Raw genomic sequence first — 22,444 nt, 5'->3', positions numbered from 1 at the left:
TTTCTTTTTTGTTTTCTAAAAACAAAACAAAAATCGTCATATTGTGCGACTGGAAGTTGCCGTTTTCAAAGTAAGAGCGCATATGATGACACTGCTGTGTTTCTGGCAAGAGCACCAAAAAAAGTAAAAATATATGACTTCTACCTGTGGTTTCCCTAGCTCTGGCTAAAATGTCTTTGGAACCTTACTCTGACGTGATTTTTGACATGGCAAAACAAGGCTTGTCATCTAAAGAAATCTCTGCACGCATATCACACCAAAGTGGAGGTGGAAGAGGTTTTTCTGCAAGAAATGTGAGGAAATTTTGCGCTGGAAATGGCTGAAGTTTGATGGGACTCCCCGACGCACATTTGGAGTTAGAGGTAGCAAAAGCCACCGAGGTACAAACCTGCTTGTGTGTGTTTATGTGTGTGCGTTTGTGTTTATGTGTGTGCGTGCGTGCGTGCGTGCGTGCGTGCGTGCGTGTGTGTGTTTGTTTGTGTGGGCAACAACACAGACAAACCCCATAATACGAACACCTACATGCACGCACTTTGCATTGTCTGATTTCATGATTAACATATGACATGGATATGACTGTGGAATGTCGAAGTCATGTTTGTTATTTTCTAGACGGGACCTACATACGGAAGAAGGATGATGAAGGGGTATCTCGCCATGAAAGGAGTGCATGTTGCAGAGACACAAATTGGATCAGTGCTCAGGACTTTGCATCAGCCTTACCATGAAGCAAGACGTCAGGTCTGTCACTGTCTCTCAGCCAAGCGGCAACCGCCGGTCTAATAATATGAGTCAATGCGGAAGTGTTAAAAGCTGCAGTTCATCGAGGATCCGCTTGAGGCTGCCTCCGGAAGTACCGGAAGTCACAAACACATGAATGGGAAAAAGACGATCTTTGCAGCATTAATAAACATGTTTACAGCCTGGTACAAAAGATGAGTGTAGTCTGAATAGCTAATTTCTCGATGTCCTCTCAGCGTGAGGGGGGTGAATTTTTTTCTAATTCAGCAATTTCGAAGATATTGAGATTACTAGTCCTCCAATCAGAGGCACAGCTGCCTGTGGGAACACTGCAGCTGTTGGCTAGGAGGCTCAAAGCCCGCCTCTTTACGTCACACTGGCTCGACAGAAGCAATATGGCTGCCGCAGCCGATTGGCTTCAAAACAGCGTTCAGAAACAGATGGGTGACCTCACGGATACTACGTCCATATTTTTTACAGTCTATGCTCTCAGCCTTAATATCTTACATCATCAAACCAGATTATGTATAATAGCTTATATAAGATAACAAACTAAGAGTTTTGATATTAAATGCTCTAAGTTTTGTTTTCTGTTTATTTCACTCATTTATTTGACAGTGACAATATAATTTAATTACATTTACAAATAGACTGGTTTACATGTATAAAGCCTGCAATCATTGCAGAGTAAAAGTAATGTTTTTTTGTATTTGTACTTCATAATTTTCCTATCTTTTAGGGTGCCCGCAATCTCAACCCCACACCATATCAAGCAGACTATATGGGTCAAAAGGTTTATATGGACCAAAATGAAAAGCTGTCTATGTTTGGGGTCAACCCATGTTTTAGCCATTGATGGCTTCAGTAAAAAGGTTGTTGCTCATTCTACAATGCTCATTAAAAACAACCTAGCCGTCTATGAATATGTTTTCAGGTAATAGCCCATGTATTGCTGTGGACACTAAAGGAATTTAAAAGTTATGCACTTATAAAAACTTTTTTTTTCATCCATCAGGCCTGCAGTACTTGCCTTTGGAATGTGGGATCAGGTGCAAGTAGATCATGGCAAGGAATTTTATTTGGCTCTCTTAATGCAGGAGCTGCTGTCATCCTATCGCCATAATCTTTGCTTGTGTTCTTGTTCTCGTATGTACGTCGCTTTGGATAAAAGCGTCTGCTAAATGACATTGTTGTAACATAATCAGGAGAAGACCTTACCTACAGACTTCATCCACAAGGGTACAGTTCAATAGTTTGTATGACTGTTAGCAACGCTCTATGTATGCTCATGTATATTATTATTTTTGTTGATTTTTCTTCAGCAGCACTCTCTACTTGCATACATTACATACATTTTCTTTACAATTCATGTCTTCCAACTTTGTGGGTAAAAATGCCATCAAACATAACAATAACCTCGGCCAAGAACAGTTTATTTTTAACTAAGTTATGACTTCCGAGTATATAAAGTTACAGTGGCAATTTTCCCAAATCAACCATCAGAATAAATGACAAATCTGTGTTTCTGATTTCAGAATCATACAGTTGAACAAATCTGGCCTGAGGTCAATAATCGTGTCAACTGTCCCCTGAAGACAACCCTTCTGCAATTGGTGGGGGGGGGGGGTCAGTGGTCAGCATGGTGCAGTCTGTGGCCTCCATTACTGTTCAACAGTCTGATGGCAGTGGACACAAAGGAGCGCCTGAAGCGTGTTTAGTCTTGCACCGTGGTGGAATGATGAGCTGACTGAACGAGCTCCCCATCAGCCACAGCTCATCATGGAGAGGGTGAGAGGGGTTGTCCAGGATGGCTCGCAGTTTGTCCATCAACCTCCTCTCAGCCACTGACTCCAGACTGTCCAGTTCTAGGCCAACCACAGAGTGGGCCTTCTTTACCAGCTTGTTGAGCTTGCTGGCCGTCTTGATACCTCCACCCCAGCACGCCACAGCAAAGAAGAGAGCACTGGCCACCACAGACTGATAGAAGGTCTTCAGGAGCCTGCTGCAGACACTGAAGGACCTGAGTCTCCTCAGGAAGAATAGTCTGCTCTGTCCCTTCCTGTAGATGGCATCAGTGTTGGTGGACCAGTCCAGTTTATTGTTTATTTGGACCCCAAGGTACTTGTATGAGTCCACCCTCTCCACTTCCTCCCCCTGGATGAGGACTGGGGCTGGGGGCCTCCTGTTCCTCCGGTAGTTCACCACCAGCTCCTTAGTCTTGCTGATGTTGAGCTTCAGATGATTGCTGACGCACCACGTGATGAAGCTCTCTATCAGTCCTCTGTACTCCTCCTCGTCATCTTCACTGATGCGTCCAACGATGGAGGAGTCGTCGGAAAACTTCTGGAGGTGGCAGGAACCGGAGTTGAAGCGGAAGTCGGAGGTGTAGAGGGTGAAGAGGAATGGCGCCAGAACAGTCCCCTGGGGGGCGCCAGTGCTGCTCATGACCACCTCAGAGGTACAGCCATCCACTCTGATGTACTGCGGCCGTCCAGTGAGGTAGTTCACGATCCAGTCTGTGGTGTCCGGGTGAAGCTGCATGGCCAGCATTTTGTCTCTCAGAAGGCAGGGCTGAATGGTGTTGAAAGCACTGGAGAAGTCAAAAAACATGACTCTCACAGTGCTTCCCTGCTTCTCTAGGTGGGAGAGAGACTTGTGGGTGAGGAAGATGATGGCATCCTCCACACCGATGTGCGGCCTATATGCGAACTGCAGCGGGTCCAGGAAAGCAGTCAGCAGTGTCCTCAGGTGCTGAAGAACCAGTCTCTCGAATGTCTTCATCACATGTGACGTGAGTGCCACAGGTCTGCAGTCATTGAGAGCGCTGGGTCGTCCTTTCTTTGGCACCGGGACGATGCAGGAAGTTATGTCAGATTGGTCTTACCAGGGTGGTGGAGTCGTGGAACGCTCACCGAATACCAGGTGAAATAAACCAGTGTAGTGAAGATTTAAATAATTACAACAGGCATTCATAAGTTTCATGATCAACCATATGTTTTTTTATTTTCCAGGTAAAGGCATACCAAACCACTTGGCTGGCAGTGGTTGTCCCAGAAAAATCCCACAGGAGCTGCTGCCTCATTCAGTTGAAGCAGCAGATGTGTACAGCCAACAACTGGGATCCGAACTAACCACATATTCTACTTTTGGAGTTGATCCATTTTCAGCCGTACAGAACAAACTTGGAGTTGAGAATCAGTTTGCAGAGAAATATTCAGACATATCAGACTTGCTCTCCAGAGCAGTGAACAATGACTTTGCTCCATACAAAGAGGCCTTGCTCCATCTCATAACTACAACTCAGCCCAATGTGTTAAATGCCATTTGCTCCATTTGCACTTACAGAATGGAAATTAGTAACAGGAACAGGTAACTGGTGACAGTATGTGTTTGGTAAAGAAAAAAGGTTAATGCAAATGTTAAGGTCAATGAAATAGTGATGTCAATAAGAACTGTGGTCAAATTTTTCAACTTCCTTCTTTATGCTAAATCAACTCTGAACAACAGCTCTAACTCATATTTTCAGTCAACAAAATAAACTCAAATACACCATGGCTTTCTGTGAGTATGAAAGTGCAAAATGTTACTACTCTTCCAAAAGAGATTTCAGAACAGACAATGTCTCAGACAGACCATTAACCTCAGATACATTGCTGTGTCTGAAGTTCCCCCTACATTTTGCACAGTAGTCAGAGGTCTCCTGCCACTGTTCCACACATGTCTTGCAGCCAATGATGCTTTTGCAACACTACATGAAGACTGATTCCTCAATGAACTGTAAAATACAAAATGAGAAAAACTTGTCAGTCTCTTTAATAGTGTCCCCATTAAAACGTTTGAAGTGTACTAGGTGACAGTGTTTTCTTTTTACTCAACTGTAATGCTTTTAAAAATGTCTGTTTTTACATAATACTATTGCCTGTTACACAAGGGTCCCCATTAGTACATGCAATTAATGGTAGTATATGAGACAAAAATGACCTTGATTAGAGGATGTTGGAGCATGTATTTGATAATCTCAATTCTGGCACACACCAAGTAAAATAGACTCAGAATTATTTTACATGTGTGTGATAATTATTTAATTATCCATTGCATACGTACTCAAACAAACAACACAGCTGAAGCCTTGCTCGATGGTCTGTAGCTGGGAACGAGTCAGGGTGACTCTTTGAGTGGCAGTCACATTGGTGAGCTCTCTGATTGCTGCAGTGACATTGGGTAGGCTTTATGATGCCAGTATGAGCTCTTCCATTTTTTCAGTGACCTCTCCAATGCCTACAGCGTCTTCATCTTTCCGGCTGTTAACAGAAAAGGCATAATAGATAGGTACTGGTACTTCAAAGGTTTGTAATGATAGTCCAACTTGTTGTTCGAATGATTAGAAAGGTTGAAAACAACTAAACAACAAAAGCAAACATTTTTGTTTATGAATGTAGCTTGGCCAAGTCAGGGCCATTTGTTATGAAATTAATTTTAAACAAGACAAGTAAAGTAAGAATGTTACTTGTTACTGGGAGCTTGTGCCCTCATGGCTTACCAAAGTAATAATAATAATATGGATTTTTGTCCCAAACATAAAAGCCACTGTATACACAGAAGTAATGGCCAGGGGATACGCAATTAGTGCTGATTTTAAAGTGAAAAAAAGTTGTATTTAATCATGTAATATTAAGAAAGATAAAGATACGTTTAAGTAAAAAACAAACAAAAAAAAATGCATTTTAATGATTGGATAAATAAGAGTAATATGAATACATAACATACCTCAGTCTCCTCCTCTTTGTGCCCTGCAATTCCTGGAAATCCTGGTCTGGTACAGCAAGAATCTTTTGTGCATTTTGTTTCCAGTATTGTGATTGTATTGTGGTAGAAAACAGGAAAAAACAACGATATATTACATCAGTGGCTGGTTCAGTCATGAGTAATAATGTGGCATGTTTTATAATATATACATACATACATGCATACATACATATATACAGTGGGTGCGGAAAGTATTTAGACCCCTTCACTTTTTCTACACTTTGTTTTGTTACAACCTTATTCCAAAATTGATTAAATCAATTTTTTCCCTCAACATTCTCCACACAATACTCCATAATGACAAAGTGAAAAATGATTTGTAGAAATGTTTGCAAATGAATTAAAAATAAAACACTCAAATATCATATGTACATAAGTATTCAGACCCTTTACTCAATACTGTCACGATCCTCATCATGGCAGCCCTCCCCTCTGCCTCTTTGTGTGTGTGTTTTGTCATTTCCCTGTTTATGTTAATGTTAATGTTTATGTTTATTTATTTGCACAATTAAAAGAAAATACATACAAAAAATAGTAAAGATAAATAATATAATGTGCAGGGAGAGGCAGAAAACTCAGAGAGCTTATTTGAAGCCTCTACCCAAATAGTGTTCTAATATCAAAAATGAATTAAAAAATACTAAATTGACACATATAAAGACAATAGTTGATACTAAAAATAAAACAACATAAGAATATACAAAATTAACAATAAATATAATTACAGTTATTACATCAACAGAATTCAAAAGTACAAAATCAGAATATGATGTGCACGGACACCTACTCTATGAGTATTTGGTTGAGCATGATGAGTATATTAAGTAACAGTAGTTAAAAGTTTTTTCAAACATCGTTTATAACATTTTAAAGATAAACAGTTTTTCGCTACATTGGAATAAATATTCCAGAATTTGCTGCCCCTGAAACGTATCGAGAATTGACCTCTACAAGTAAAACATTTAGGAGGATGAAGAAATAAACTTTGACGAGTTGAATAAGAGTGGACCTGTGAATTTAATTTGAAGTAAGACTTGAAGTGATCAGGGATATTCCCTTGATGTTGTATTTTATACAAAAAACACATATTTGAGAGATATTGATGTTATAGATATTAAGAAGCTGGAGTTTCTGAAAAAAAGGAGCAGATGAGACTGCGGCAACGATCGAGTTGCCATTCTAACAAAACGTTTCTGAAGGAGCAAAATTTTATGGAGAGTCGTAGGAAAAGTACTACCCCAAACTATATTACAATATGAAAAATATGGATAAATTAGGCTGTACTAAAGAGTAAGGAGACAGTTTGTGGTAACAAGATGACTAATCCTTCTTATAATACCTAGAGATTTATTAGTTTTTCTGCTAACCCAATCGATTTGTTCTTTCCAACTCAGATTCTCATCAACAAAAACTCCAAGGAATCTAGTAGCTGATACCTGAGGCATCTCAACAGAGTCAATATGAATTTTAGACAAATTCTTAGAGTATTTTTTTTTACCAGTAACAATTATAAAATTAGATTTTTTAATATTCAAAGATATTTTATTTAACCTGAACCAGTTTATATAGGCAGATAAACCAATATTAGCATCCCTCATCAACAAATTAAAATGTGTGTTGGAGAGAACTAGAGTTGTGTCATCTGCAAACATTATTGGTGAAACAACATTGGCATTGAACAAATCATTTATATAGATTAAAAATGATAAAGGTCCCAAAATGGACCCTTGTGGGACACCACATGGTAGTCTGGCTTTGTCAGAGTAGGAACCCTCAACACAAACAAACTGGCTTCTATTGGAAAGATAACTGTCTAACCATTTATACGTTATATCATGAAAACCATATTTAAACAACTTTTGCAATAAAATATGATGATTGACTGAATCAAATGCCTTTGAAAAGTCTAAAAAAATACTGCAAGCATATTTGTGATTATCAAGAACAGAGGTTATTTGGTTAGTGAGGTGAAGCAGGGCCATATAAGTGGAGTGTTTTTTCCTAAAACCATACTGGTGTTCATAAAGAATTAAATTTGAGTCTAGATAACTCCTCCTCCTGTGTCTCTTCCCCTTGTTTGTTTCTTCTGGGCAGGGTTTCCAATCAACAGGCAGCACCAGGTGAAGCCATTCACTAATCAACCCTCTACTATAAAGCCTCTGGATTTCCTCCTACTCATTGCCAGATCGTACTTCAGTTTTCAGTAGTATTCTGAGTCCGTGGCTCCTCAAGCATTTATGTTTGCTTGTCTTTGTGTGTGTTTAGCTAACGTCCTTGTGTGTTTCCATCTTGCTTCAGAGATTGCTGTGCATGCTTCCCTCTCTCGTGCTGGTCACTTCCCTGTCTGCTGCTGAACCTGCCTGCCTTTGCCTGAGCTCCAGTTACCCTCTGTGTGAGTACGCCGAAGAGAGGGACTGCTCCGCTCTGTACTCACGGTGCCATTACATCAGGGTGAACTCCAAATAAAACACTTGTATTTTCACTATCCATCTTTGCCTGAGTTCTGCTTTTGGGTCCAGTCCTGGTGACAATCCGTAACAAATACTATGTTGAAGCACCTTTGGAAGGGTTAGAGCCTCCAGTCTTCTCAGGTATGATGCTACAAGCTTAACACACCTGGATTTAGGGAGTTTCTCCCATTCTTCTTTGCACATCCTCTCAAGCTTGATGAGGTTGGATGGGGACCTCGGTGCACAGCTATTTTCAGGTCTTTCCGGAGATGTTCAATCTGGTTTTAGTCCGGACTCTGGCTGGGCCACTCAAGGACATTCAGAGACTTGTCCTGAAGCCACTCCTTTGTTATCTTGGCTGTGTGCTGAGGATTGGTGTCCTGTTGGAAGGTGAACCTTTTCTGCAGTTTGAGGTCCAGAGTGCTCTGGAGCAGGTTTTCTCTCTGTACTTTGCTGCGTTCATCTTTCCCTCAAGCTTGACTAGTCTCCCAGTTCCTGCCGCTGAAAAACATCCCTACAGCATGATGCTGCCACCCCCATGGATCACTGTAGGGACGGTATTGTCCAGATGATGAGCAGTGCCTGGTTTCCTCCAGACATGACACTTGACATTCAAGCCAAAGAGTTCAATTTTGGTTTTATCAGACCAGAGAATGTTGTTTCTCATGGTCTAATAGTCCAAGCGGGCTTTCATTGCTTTGTGCTGAGGAGGGGCTTCCGTCTGGCCACTCTACCGTAAAGACCTGATCTGTGGAGTGCTGCAGAGATGGTTGGCCTTCTGGAAGGTTCTCCCATCTCCACAGAGGAACGCTGGAACTCTGTCAGAGTGACCGTTGGGTTCTTGGTCACCTCCCTGAACAAGGCCCTTCTCCCCCAATCGTTCTTTTTGGCCAGGCGGCCAGCTCTAGGGAGAGTCCTGGGGATTTCAACTTCTTTCATTTACATATGATAGACACCACTGTGCTCTTTGGGACCTTCAATGCAGCAGAAATTTTGTCTGTGCCTTTCTCCAGATCTGTGCCTTGATATAATCCTGTCTCAGAGGTCTACAGACAATTCATTTGACTTTATGGCTTGGTTTGTGCTCTGACATGCACTGTCAACTGTATGATCTTATATAGACAGGTGTGTGCCTTTCCAAATCAAGTCCAATCAATTGAATTTACCACAGGTGGACTCCAATCAAGTTGTAGAAACATTTCAAGGATGGTCAGAGGAAACAGGATGCACCTGAGCTCAATTTTGAGTTTCAAAGCAAAAGGTCTGAATACTTATGCACATGCGATATTTGAGTGTTTTATTTTTAATTAATTTGCAAACATTTATACACATTTTTTTTACCTTGTCATTATGGGGTATTTTGTGGAGAATGTTGAGGGAAAAAAATGAATTCAATCAATTTTGGAATAAGGCTGTAACGTAACAAAATGTAGAACAAGGGAAGGGGTCTGAATACTTTCCGTACCCACTGTATAAATAAATACATATACAGTGCTGTGAAAAAGTATTTGCCCCCTTCCTGATTTCTTATATTTTGCAAATTTTTCACACTTGGTTTTTGTTTAATTCAGTTAATTGGAGCAGCAGGCCCTCACTCGGCTCTTCCTCCAACCTTGGATTCAGCTGGCGCTGTCTGTTTCTGACTACAACTTCCTGACAGATTAAGGATCAGACAGAGGGGACGTAGTGACTCTGATCCTTTGGATGAACTGTTACTCCTCCTGCACGTGAGGATATTGTTTGCGCTGTCACTCCTCGATCTGCCGGAGACGCATTTGCGCGTCAGCAGCAGGGGCGTCTCAGTGCTCTGCGGACTCTGCAGCCCGGTCATCAAACGGCTGCGTGCAGGTCTCTTTTATTATTTCTAATAGTGCATTGCTTTATGATGGGTTTGGTTGTTTGTTTCTTTATATTGGTTTTGAGTCATTAATTTTCCCTTTCCTTAATTTAGGTCTTTTGTGTTAATCTGTTGTTTGTGGGTATTTTGTTTACTTCTCTTGATTTGCACGAGTGTGATTATTTTCATTTGGTTATATTACATTCCGTTATTTGATTCAGTATTTTGATTTGCATGAGTGTTTCTTTTCATTGTTTTGTTTGTTTTCTTGATTGATTTGTTTGGATTTACTTGAGTTAGTTTAGTTACCTTATAATTGCGTTGCTTTGATTCGGTTGTGTATTATATTGTGTATTTTAACAAAAAGAACCATGTCTTAAAATAAATAGAGTACAAGTTAAATTAATAGTTAATATTTCCCAGGGGTGAAATTCCCCCGGGTGGCGTTGTCGATTCACATACAAGCCCAGTACCTCACGTCACACTAGGAATCTAGGAGTCCTATTTTATCAAGATTTATCCTTCAACTCCCAAATTCAGCAAATCTCAAGGTCAGATGATTTTCACTTGCACAATATTTCTAAAATTAGACACATCCTATCTCAGAGCGACACAGAAAAACTTGTCCATGTATTTGTTACCTCTAGGTTAGACTACTGCAACTCTCCAGTAGAGAGCAGAATTCATGGTTCACTGCAAAAACCCAAAATCTTACCAAATGAAATTTTCAAATTTTCAGTCAAAATGTCCTATCCTACTTGATTTAAGATAAATGTACTTAACAAGTAACATTTGAGCAAGATAGAGGGACTTTTTTTAAGACAATGCATCTTAAATTTCTTGTTAAGTCAAACTATCTTGAAATTATCCTGTTTTGAGTTGTAATTTAGAAGAAACAAGGTTTATTTTACATTCATACTTTTGTCAAGCTGAGATCTTATTTTTAGAAGATGGACAATCTTGATTTAAGACAAACACTTTACTTGACTTAAGCAAATGCATTTTATTGGAGAATCTATCAGAAAACAGCTCCATTGATAAAAGAAAGAAAGAAAGAAAATTTGTTTTTAAGGCTGGGTTACAGTTTTCAGGCACTGTTTCTTCTAAATCCGATAAAAATATACATCCTCAAACTACATGCACACAATGAAATACCTACTTTTGAGCATAGCTGGCTTATCCTAAAAAACAGCATGACTGAATATTAGTATATCCAGCTAACTATAAGAAGACATGTTATCTCAAAATTAAACTTTGTAATGTTATTTCAAGTACAAGAGGGTCTTAAACCTAGCGAAGTGCTGCTATAATACAACTGAAATAAGGTGAATATACCTCAAATGAGGAAGTTGACATGAAATTATTGGTGAATTTTTTTTTTTTCGAGTGTGTACATTATTTGGAAGGTGTGCTTTAAAAATTGGGATTTGGATGTATTTGTAATAAGGTTATTTTAATGTTTTTTACAGAAACAGTGACCATGTCTGGAGGGTTCACAAACTTTCAAGCAGCACTGTATATCTATATCTATATAAAAAAGAAAACACATTATAATAATGCAATCTAACAGACAAAAAGACAAATGCACATTTAAAATAACATGGCTTTAATATTCCTTTGATTACAGCTTTAACATTTATTGGAAATTCACATTTACAATGCAGATTCAGATTGAACCAAATTAGGTTACTTTAATCAATTTCACCATTTTACCATTTTTAAGGAAAAATAAAAAATAACTTTTAAAATGAGCAGAAAAAAAACAGGAAAAACTGGATTCACCAAATGTTAGGTAAAACATACCAATTATGTGCATATTTTACTTATAACCATTCCAAATGACATGTTGCAATGACAATCATGTTATTTATAGAAAAATGTAAACATAAATCACACATGGAACCAGAGTTTATCCCATGCACTGGGAAAACTGTCCTTTGTTTGTAAGGTACAGAGTAGACAGTAAACTTTTTAACACACTATGATATTGTAACTGTGTTCGAGAGTACTGGGGCCAGGCATACAGAAAATAATGACGGGATGATACTTTAACTTTTGGATATCGAAATTGAAATTTGGTATCCATTTTGAAATTATAATTCTGTGGGGCCTGGCATTCGTACCTAAAATTTGACTTCATTTTGAGAAAAATGCTCTTAAAATGACCAGTAAGCACTAAAAAACATGATCATGCCCTTGATGTGGCCACAAGTTAAAATAATTCCGTGTTACATTACCAAAAAGGGCTTCATAACTTTAACAGGAAAAAAATATTTAGGCACTTTGGCCATTAATTTGTTTTAAATCATTTAATAATCTTAATTAAAATCTGGAAAATCCCATTCTGGAAGATAACATTAAATATTATTCAAGTAATTTCTTCAGGTAGGCAAGTTAATGGGTTCCTCAAGCATAATCAATCCATGGAACATTTGTTGTTGTTAATCTCTAAAAATATCCCTTTAAAAATGGGTGTAAGAGTTTGCATAAAGAAGACTGTTTGGGCTATTGTAGAAAAGAAGAAAATATAAGGTTATCTTCGACACATTTTAAAATGAGACCATCTAATGGCAAAATGTAATCTGTATGAAAAAATAGATGTGTCATCACATGACAATTATGAATAAAAAACTGTGGGGCTAATTCAGACAGAGTGGATTGCAACACTAACAGCACCAAGAATTGCGCTTCATTTGTCCCCACTCTGCACCATCTCACAGACCAATTCACAAAGCATAGTGCACAAACAGTATTCATGCCCAAACATGCCTTAAAGTTTTGCAGCTCTGTGCAGTTTGCCTTTATGATGCCTCTGAACGCAGAGATGAATAATACGCATCTCCACATTCTGCTGCACAGAGCTACGCAGTACCATCCTGACAGACCTCAAATCTGTCCAAACACAGATGATGAGCCAATACACAATTCATGACAGGAAAGACATGACATGACATAGGACAAGATTTGGCATAAATGATGAAACCGTTCGTGACAAATCTTCCTTCCTGGAGTGAGGCAGCAAAACACAGCTGAAATTCCAGTCCATTTGCACACGTTTCCCCCCTCACTATTATGACAATAGTGATGTCAATGTAATATATACAGACTTTATGACTTTGGACTACAAGATACGTAAACTTTTAGAGCGTTCAGAAGTAGAGTTGTTGTCTTGATCAATAGAAAGTTTGAATGCGACATCCCTTATAAATATTACTGCACTAACTTTCGGCAGACAGTAAAAATGTAACTTTCTCTGGCTGTGAGCACAGAACTAGGGAGGAGTCATGATTTTTGTGTATTTGAATAATCGTTGAATATTCAAAAATCGAAGAGGCCATGTTACTATTATCTCATCTTTAAAATGTATTGTTTCTGTTTATTTTTACTAGCCTCTGATTGTAATGCTTTACAACTGCCTGAGAGTGTTTTTAGGGCCTCTGAAAGCTCTTCGCTTTTTGCCATTAAATAAAAAAAATAATTCAATAAGTAACATAAGAAAGCTTAACCACCAAATTCCACCGGATCCATGTCCTGTCATGATTAGCGAAGCCAGGCTTGGAGTCATCAGGTCAGAGGTTTTCAGGGGCCAATTGTAAGAAATTGTATTTATTGGGATAAACCCCTTGAGATGTGCCATCTTGTTTTAGAGGGGGTCCCAGAAAAGACAGCATGGACGAGGAGAGGAGTTGGATATTCATTAATGCAGGAAAACCTTTGTAACATGACTCCGGCTGTCCGGCGGTCTTGCTCCATGCTGCGTTCTGAAACGGTGGGTGTTGACGGACCAGAGAGCACAGAGCCAGACCACAGTGGATTGGAGACGGACCGGACATGGATCTGGTTAAGTACCAGTTGCTGGTAAAATGGGTGCAGTTGTGTGAGATTCAGAACTGGAGAAAGTTCAGAGACTGCTACATCACCAAGAATTCTGGGAGGAACTTTTACTTTTTCTCTTTAACAATATTTTTGCTTGAAATGCCTATTCCTTCTATATTTGTTGTGCGGCTCAGTTTGTGTAGCATTAAACCCTTTGTGCACTTCTGAGTTAGAAGAATTTTTTTTTGTCTCACTTGTACAGGTTTAACGGGTACAAAATTCACGCAATCCTGTCGTGACTCAGGCCTTCTCTGGTAAACATTTTACAGTCAGGTCAAATACTATCTATATGTATATGGCACAATGGTGACCCAAATCTGGAGTATGTTAGTTTTTGTCTGCCTCAGAGCTGTCTAGTCAGTTTCCATGTGATGAGACTTCCAATAACCAGTCCCGCAGTAAAGATCACGACCAGACCGCAGCTGTTGGAGCTCATGGATGACACACTTTGCATGGACACAACTGCCAACTCTGAGAAACTGTTTATCTGTGGAGAGAAAGGTATTGTCAAATTGTGCAGTAGAAACAGCTAGCTACATGTCTCTTCTTCTGCTACATTTTGCTATCTGTTCTTGTTTCCTATCCTGTCAATGCACCTTGCTAATGATTTGAATTGTTATACCTCTTTCTTTATGAAGCTCATTCAATCAGCTTTATTCAGCATGATAATAATTAGATGAATGTCAATGTTACGTAATTGATAATAAATCATTGTAGCAATTGAATAAATGTGAGTCCAACTTCCTTGTTTGCCAACAATAAAATAATGTACTTTTAATATGAATTATATCATCTTTACCTACAGGAAAAAAGTATTTTAAAATATTACTGCTCTTTGTTGAATATTTTTATGCTTCCCAATGGAAATTACTTTTCTTTTTTTTCAGAAACATTCAATAAACTTTAACGCATGTTCTGGACTCCAGTGGCAACAGCTGCTACTACTACTACTACTACTACTACTACTACTACTACTACTACTACTACTACTACTACTACTACTACTACTCTCTTATATTCTCCTCTCTCCCTCTTTCCAACCTCAACTCGGTCAAGGCAGATGGCTGTCTAACATGAGTCTGATTCTGCTCGAGGTTTCTGCCTGTTAAAAGGAAGTTTTTCCTTGCAGCTGTAACTAGCTAAATACTGTGTGGTGTAATGCTCATGGTGGATTAAGATAAGATGGAGTTCTGTTAGTAAGAGGGGACTGGATCATAAACTGTCTTGATGTTGGGTCTTTGTTAATAATTTAACAGAGTATGGTCTAGACCTGCTCTGTTTGTAAAAGCCTCGAGAAAACGTTTGTTGTGATTTGGCGCTGTACAAATAAAGATTGATTGATTGATTGATTGATTGATTGATTGATTGATTGATTGATTGAATAAAATAATAAGAAAGGTCTAGAAGGTTTGAGTAGGTATTAGATGGGTCCGTTTTGGATGGGGTTAACATTTTTCACACATAAGGATCACGGTTGTGTTTTTTTTAAAAACAGTACTTCTATTGTATGAATCTTTTGATGAATAAAAAGATAAAACCAACATTCAACAGAGACTTTTTTCCTAATTCAAAATGGCTCATATATTATAACAGTCCCCTCCACCCCAAGCTCAAACTGAAAACATTCACAATCATTCCCCATTGGCTACCATGTGTTACCAGCCTGTTCTTATGGCTCAAGTCAAACCAGTCATGTGATCATTGATTTAACCTTTATATACATCAGTCTTATAGATATATGTTACTGTGACATACTGTTGTGAAGTCTTGTATTGTTTTTAGTTGTTTGAATATTGTCTTTCTAGATTGTTTGTATTGTGTGTTCTCAGATTTTCCAGCCCAGGGACCACGGATGTAAATTAGCTCTTTAGCTAAAGCCTGATTGATACTATGCTGTAGCTCATATACCTACGCAGAGGAAAACGCATGTAGCCATCGCACACCTCTTCCAAAATGTAACTACACTTTGTCCGCAAGCCCTGTGATTGGTTCACTTGGAGGCATTGTATTTCCTGCATTTACAGCTCTTCCGGGATCCCTGCACATCGATCGCATATCGGCCGTGTATTTTATTTCCTCTGACGTGTCCTCTCTATTCTTCCCCGTAATCATTGCTGTGTGATAAACAGCAACTTGTATCAGCTGTGAATTATCATAACCCGTTTTGAATCGCTGTGAAAAAGTAAACGGAGAACGTAGCGGGCCGGAAAAAGACAACCCGACTATCAGAGAGACCATGCTGGGTAGGGTGGACGCAGAAGTACCAGGCTTAACTCGAGCTCAACAGTTATGTTGTCAAATTGCAATTTACATACTTTAGAACACTATTTCTCTCCCCAAAAGTTGAGTAACATAACTTTGATCGAAACAGCCCTTTATTGTGTTACAGTTGCACTAAAGTTATGTGCTCCTAGCTGAGAAGCAAGTCATTGTGAAAAAGAAAAGATGAATGAAATGGAAGCCCAACATACCCATCCTCCATGTTCCCGGATCCACCCCAGCAGATTGTTTCTGAAAAAATCCACGGTCCATCTAAGGATCTCTCTCACCGACTGAGGGAGATGAGCCTCAACCATCTGATGGGCACACAAACATACAGATGAACAACATAAACAAAGATTTATACACAAAGGAGTTAAATACACATCCCAACAACCCACCTTGACAGCGAGCTTCCCTGCAACATAAAAGAGCACTGCAATCCTTTCCCAAGTGATACCATGTTGGAACACTTTGTCCCCCACTTCCTTAAATCTCTCCCACTTGGAGCCGGAGCAAAATGCCACCCCATCTATCGCACTGCAACAGAAACACAAAAGAGCTTGATGAAAATGAAATTTCTAAAAAAACTCATGGGCCCTTAGACCACACATTATACAATCTTTGAGATCGAACAGCAGAGAGACTCACTCTTGGAAATCCTTGTCATCTTTGACCTTGTCGCCAATGATGCGGATCATTTTGCCCAGCTGGGTGACCATCTTCTGCTCCTGCACAGTCTTCCCACTTGCAGCTAGTGGGGTGAGAGGCGGGACTTCTTCCGAGGGCACATCTTTCAGTTCCTCCTCTATGACTCTGGAACAGAAACGAGCATTATTAATCCTTGTCGATAACCAAATACAGTGGCAAGACATGACATTTGAAGTAATGTCCAGTTGTAAACAGATTCTCCCATTGGTCTGCCGACCATTGTATAAAAGAAATAAGTTGGCAAATACCATCTTGGTTTTTAGAGCGAGAGGTGACTGAATTTGGTTATGAGGATCACGGGTGAAAGGTTAGCTAGCATTAAGCTATCAACCTTGGTTTGTTAGCATGTTGATATTCAGAATTGATCATTTTTTGTCTGAAAACAATCTTTGACTATGCACCAGTCATCTAATCAATCTTTATTTGTAAAGCGTCAAATCACAACAAACGGTATCTCAAGGTGCTCTTACAAACAGAGCAAGTCTAGACCAAGGGTCAGCAACCTGCGGCTCTGGAGCCGCATGCGGCTCTTTTATCCTTATGCTGTGCCTCCCTGTGGCTTTGGAAAATAAATGATGAGTAATCAATTTAAGTGTATTCTATAATTTATTCGTAATTTCTTTTTTCATTTAATTCTAAATTTGAAGATTATTGTGAACTTATAACATTAAAATAAAAAGCAGCTTTATCTTTTAAATTTTTTGTCGCTCAAAATATGCATCACAATGTTCAAAATTCCCGCTGGTGGGTCTCACACATCGGCACTTATACTTTGCAAATATGTATTTTATATTGTTCAGTGAAATAGTGCGCTTTTAAAAATGAAAAATTCAATTTAGGTCAACACTCTGTTACATGCTCTGGTACACGAAGGACGACAGCACACAGGATTTTTGTTTTGCATATGGATAATTTAAGTTTGGCTTTTTATGACATAAACCTTCCCAGCATGTTTTTTTTCCCCCCAGAGTTTAATATGATACATTTTTTTCTTTGCATACAAAAATGAAATTTAATTTTCCCTTAATTGATTTCATAAGCAGCACACTATCGTTTTTTGTACATAGCATAAAGGTAGAAAAACAATATATGCACTGTTATCTTCTATTTAGATGTCAAAAAGGATTTGCAGCTCCCGGTGTTTTCTTTATTGTGGAAACCAGGTCCAATTGGCTCTTTGAGGGTTAAAGGTTGCTGACCCCTGGTCTAGACCATACACTATGTTACGTTATTAACAAAGACACAACATTAAGATGAAGATGACATGTAAGATGACTAATCTCATCTTAATCCACCAGGAGCAGAGCACTTTGCAGTATTTAGCTAGTTACAGCGGCAAGGACAAACTCCTTTTTACAGGCAGAAATCTTGAGCAGAACCAGACTCATGTTAGACAGCCATCTCCCTTAACCAAGTTTGGGTTGGAAATAGGGATAGAGTGTAAGCAATTCCAGTATAAATGTCTTGACACTGACAAGGCCGGACAACTCAATCAGGTACTTCCCTGGTTTTTGTGGTTATGTTCATCTTGTTTTACTTCACCATCAGCGGAAATATTCAGTTTAAGGTGAGTAATAAAAGCTACGTTAGCTTATTTTAAGAAGAAATAAGAAATTAGAAATAATGGTCACAATAAATGCAGCTCAGACTGTGAGTGTAACAGACAATTTTTTTAATAGAGAAATAAAAAAATATACTATCTCCAAATCTTTGGTGTACATGATTGATTTCCTAAGTAACTAGCTGTGCAACAAGCAAGTTAATTTAAACTAGGTGGGTTTTAATTGCAGACAGGAACTCACAAGACAAAAAGGGAAGGACATTGTATCTTTTGTAGTTACACTTTTGGTTATAACTGATGACCGGCAACCCATATAGTTATCGCATCATTAAACTGCAATGGAAGAAAAAAATGATCATACATTCAAATTAAAAGAATTCAGAGAATCCCTGTCTAAATAAGCTTAGCAGATAAGTCCATCAGCCACTGGGACAACATGTCTTTTTAACATTTCCTTTGTGCAGAAAAAGGAGCTGTTACAACATTTAACTTAAACTTGTATACAAGCTTAAATTGAGCTTAAGATGACTTAAAGCAATAAGCATCCACACCCATTTCTAAACGAGTTTATCAGTGACCCATAAAAACTTAGTGATGACTTCATAAATGAGTCACTGTGCAAAGTAGGTAGGGGAAGTTTATGAGTTGTGATTTACCGTGAGAGGACAAGAGCTGCTCTGTGAAATGAAACTGAAAGTTGCATCTCTGCTCACTTTAGTTTTAGATCAAACACAAAAACTTTCTATAACATAGACATAGCTCAAAAAGGGAGATGATTCTTAGAGCACTTTAAAGTTATGTAATCCAAGACATGAGCACTGCTAACTTTAAGTTACTCCGTAAAAGTGATTATCTGAGTAAAGAGATTATCTGTATACAACCACCATTTTTCCTTCTTGAAAGTTTGATCCAGAAAAGTCAAAAAGGCCTGCTTGATGCTGTCTAAGTAGTGCTTTTAAATGTTCCTTGTGTGCCTCACACAGGCACGAGCCAGAGATTTTTCTGTTTTTATGCCCCTAGGCTGTAGAACTCTTTGCCTCTGAACATCAGAACAGCGAGCTCTCTGGGTGTTTTTAAAAGTAAACTTAAGACTTATCTTTTTAATCTAGCTTTTAATTTGGAGTAGTTTATATTAGCCCTGGACTGCATTATTATTATTATTATTTATTATTATTTTATTATTATTTATTATTATTTTATTCTTTATTATTATTTTTATCATTATTATCTAAACCATTGTTTTAACATGTATTTATTTATCTTATGTATTTATTGTGTTCATCTGATCTTGTTAACCCTAGCTTATTTTTAACTTTTATTTCCACCCTTACTTATTTTATTAATTTTACTGTGTTGATTTTCTATTCTTTTGTAAGTATTTCTTTTATTTTTTTTTAATAATGCCTTCTTTAATTTTACCATTGCTGTTGTTTTCTAACTGTCTGTTACTCTGTGAAGCACTTTGGGCAACATGTTTTTATGTATGAAAGGTGCTATATAAAGAAGTTGAGTTGAATAGTTATCACAACTTACTTATGTGTTTAACCTCTCAACTCGCCATTATTCTAGAAATAAATATATAATAAAAAATACATTTTGGCTGTTGTCCTTATGGTAGGCTTAATAATCAGCATCATTTTACATAAATACTACAAATAGTTGACTTTCCTGGGGACTGACCTTTGTCTTTTCATTTTACAGGAATGGCATAAATTCAGTGTGTATAGGAGTTTCAATGAATCGAAACAAGTTGGGTGGAAACAGGTAATGGAAGTGAACTTACTCTTTGATCAGGGCCTCTCCAATCCTCTCATCTGTGAGACAAACGCACGCGACATGAGTGTACATTAACATTAGTTAAAACATGTTGACAACCTTAAGGCAGCTGACCATCGATTTTTTTTCAACTGCTCGTGACAATGCAACTGCTTTTTTATAACTGGCACGCGACTCACGTATCTTTCAATTGACTTTACGCAAGAATTGAAAAAGCTGCCTTCTAGAAAAGCTTACCTGACATGCCGTTTCCTTCACAAGCCATGGTTTACCAACACTTCAAACTTCAGACAACTCTTACAACTCCAGGGGACTCCGCCGGAAAACAGAAGGGAAAGGGAAAGTGAAAATATCTGTTCAGAAACTTCTAGAAACGATTAATCGAACAATCTCACGAAAATCCTTGTATGCTTATCGTAGTCTCTCGGTGAATAGAACATGTAGCCTACGGGAGAGAAGTTGAGATTGGAGATTGGCGTGCTTCCGACTTCTGTATGCAGAAAATTTAAGCGGCGCAAATATGCAATCACTTAGATGCATCCGTGTAGAAACATTACAAGAAAGGACAGTTCCGCGTTTTTCCCCCCATTGTGCACTGTTCTTTGAGTGCTATTCTCCTTTTCCAAGTCTGCAAAACTTTTGATGATGTAAGTGTTGTAAAACAAATAATTTAAATATGCAGACCGAAATAATGTTTCTATTTGTACACAGAAAATATAGTCTATATGAATCCCCATTTTAACAGGATGTTGCCTAAAGTTAGTTTAGCCTGTAGCAAACCTAATTAAAGTCTCATCAATAAAAAACAGTTCAAACCGTTTGGTCACAAAAATTCAAAGCACATTATTACAGTCCCTGATTTTCATTTGCTAACCTCTTCAGTTTGAATTTATTTTCTTTATTGAAATATGCTGGTAAAAGTAGGCAGTTCATGCAGTTACTGAATTTGACACAAGGGGGCAGTACTGGCTTAATCATTCAACAAAATGAATTCAGAGAACACAAGAGTGAGCTGTGGGCAGTCAGGTCAATGTGATAGAAATATCCTTTTTTGTATGGATATACATGTTTCCCAGCTTGCACTGCTATTGAACTCACCTTCTATTTTGTTATTGATGCCTCGTAATACATTTACAAAAGAGGCGGCATCATAAAGTTCACCAAAAAGTGCCACCATTATAATGCACCTTCTAATGGAATTTGTATTCTAAAAGCTCTTCATTGTTTTGTTCTTCACAGTGTTGAAACATGTTGCTGTTATCAAAATTCAAATTGAGCATATATTTTCATTAAAAAAATTCCATTTTCAACATTCGATCTGTTGTCTTTGCACGATTTTCAATTTACTTTAGGCATCAAATGAGTTGCAAACCTGAGTTTCATAATGAATTTCAGACATATATCAAAATTATTGATAAGAAACCCAGGAACTACCATCACTGTAACATCATTCAGAAGTATCATTTATTTACATTTACAAGCTTTCTTTGTTTTGCTGTTATGTGTCTGATGTATAAATTAGTTCATGATCAGTCACCACCACAGCGTAAACAATGTGTGTCACTTTGCAGGAACAATGCTAGGGACACCAGGACGTCTGCAAGGAGTCTAAATTTAAGACAACTGCTTTTGGACAATCTGCTTTTTCAGTCCAAGATGCAGAAAAGTGGAACTCAATTCCGAAAGTTATCAGAGACTGCAAAAGCTTCAGTGTTTTTAAAACTAAACTGAAATCATGGCTAAAGGCAAACCAGTCATGTGATCATTGATTTAACCTTTGCACACATCAGTCTATAGATATATGTTTTAATGTGACATACTGTTGTGGAGTTTTGTACTGTTTTTTAGTTGTTTGAATTCTTTAGTTTTAGATTGTTTGTAATGTGTGTTCTTAGATCTTCCTGCCTAGGGACCACAGATCTAAATTAGCTCCTTTAAGCTAACTCTGGCTAAGCAGTAAACTAAAAAAACATAACTAAACCAACAGATTCTGTTTTTAATCAACATTTTACACAGTGTGTAATTTGAGTTGTACAGCACCACATGATTGATAATTGATGAAAAGGTTAAAGTTAAATACTCTCTTTTCAGCCCCCTTGTGTGAAGCTCAACAAACTATGGTAGCCTTCAAAGAGAAGAAGCTCCTGTGTTGCAAGATAAGAATAATCCTGTCATGATCCTCATCATGGCAGCCCTCCCCTCTCCCTCTTTGTGTGCCTCCCTCTTAATTTCCCTGTCCGTTACTCCTCCTCCTGTGTCTCTTCCCCTTGTTTGTTCCCAAGCGGCAACCCCCGGTCTCAAATGATGAAGCCCATGTGGAAGTGTTATAAACTGCAATACATCGAGAATCCGCTTGAGGCTGGCTGCAAAAACACCGGAAAACACATAGACATGAATGGGAAAAAGACGATCTTTGCAGCATTAATA

The 22,444-nt window shown here is 38.3% G+C and overlaps 1 protein-coding gene and 1 long non-coding RNA gene across 2 annotated transcripts; both read right to left on the bottom strand.

The window, feature by feature from the left end:
* Positions 1-3,717: 3,717 nt before the first annotated feature.
* LOC117832667 lies at positions 3,718-5,639 on the bottom strand. The gene is made up of 3 exons (XR_004635228.1): positions 5,509-5,639; positions 4,846-5,042; positions 3,718-4,516 (listed from the first exon to the last, which is right to left on the bottom strand). It is a non-coding gene; the product is annotated as an uncharacterized LOC117832667 (long non-coding RNA).
* A 5,784-nt stretch (positions 5,640-11,423) lies between these two features.
* On the bottom strand, positions 11,424-20,558 carry LOC117832786 (apoptosis regulator BAX-like). Its single transcript, XM_034712060.1, has 6 exons — positions 20,255-20,558; positions 20,025-20,055; positions 16,621-16,785; positions 16,371-16,509; positions 16,182-16,286; positions 11,424-14,197 (listed from the first exon to the last, which is right to left on the bottom strand). The coding sequence occupies exons 1-6, from the start codon at positions 20,280-20,282 to the stop codon at positions 14,054-14,056; spliced, it is 612 nt and encodes a 203-aa protein (XP_034567951.1). The 5' UTR covers positions 20,283-20,558; the 3' UTR covers positions 11,424-14,053.
* Between the last annotated feature and the right edge of the window lie 1,886 nt (positions 20,559-22,444).

Source organism: Notolabrus celidotus, chromosome 20, assembly GCF_009762535.1.
Source record: "Notolabrus celidotus isolate fNotCel1 chromosome 20, fNotCel1.pri, whole genome shotgun sequence".
Classification (NCBI taxonomy): Eukaryota; Metazoa; Chordata; class Actinopteri; order Labriformes; family Labridae; genus Notolabrus; species Notolabrus celidotus.
The sequence above is the reverse complement of the archived record's forward strand: the minus strand, read 5'-3'. Positions and strand labels throughout refer to the sequence as shown.

Excerpts from the sequence above, each read along its gene's own strand:
- LOC117832786 (XM_034712060.1), bottom strand. The coding sequence starts at position 20,282 with ATGGCTTGTGAAGGAAACGGCATGTCAG. Across the intron at positions 20,056-20,254 it reads TGAAGGAAACGGCATGTCAG|ATGAGAGGATTGGAGAGGCC; the intron begins GTAAGCTTTTCT and ends TTTGTCTCACAG. Across the intron at positions 14,198-16,181 it reads TCCGGGAACATGGAGGATGG|ATAAACAGTTTCTCAGAGTT; the intron begins GTATGTTGGGCT and ends TTCTCTCCACAG.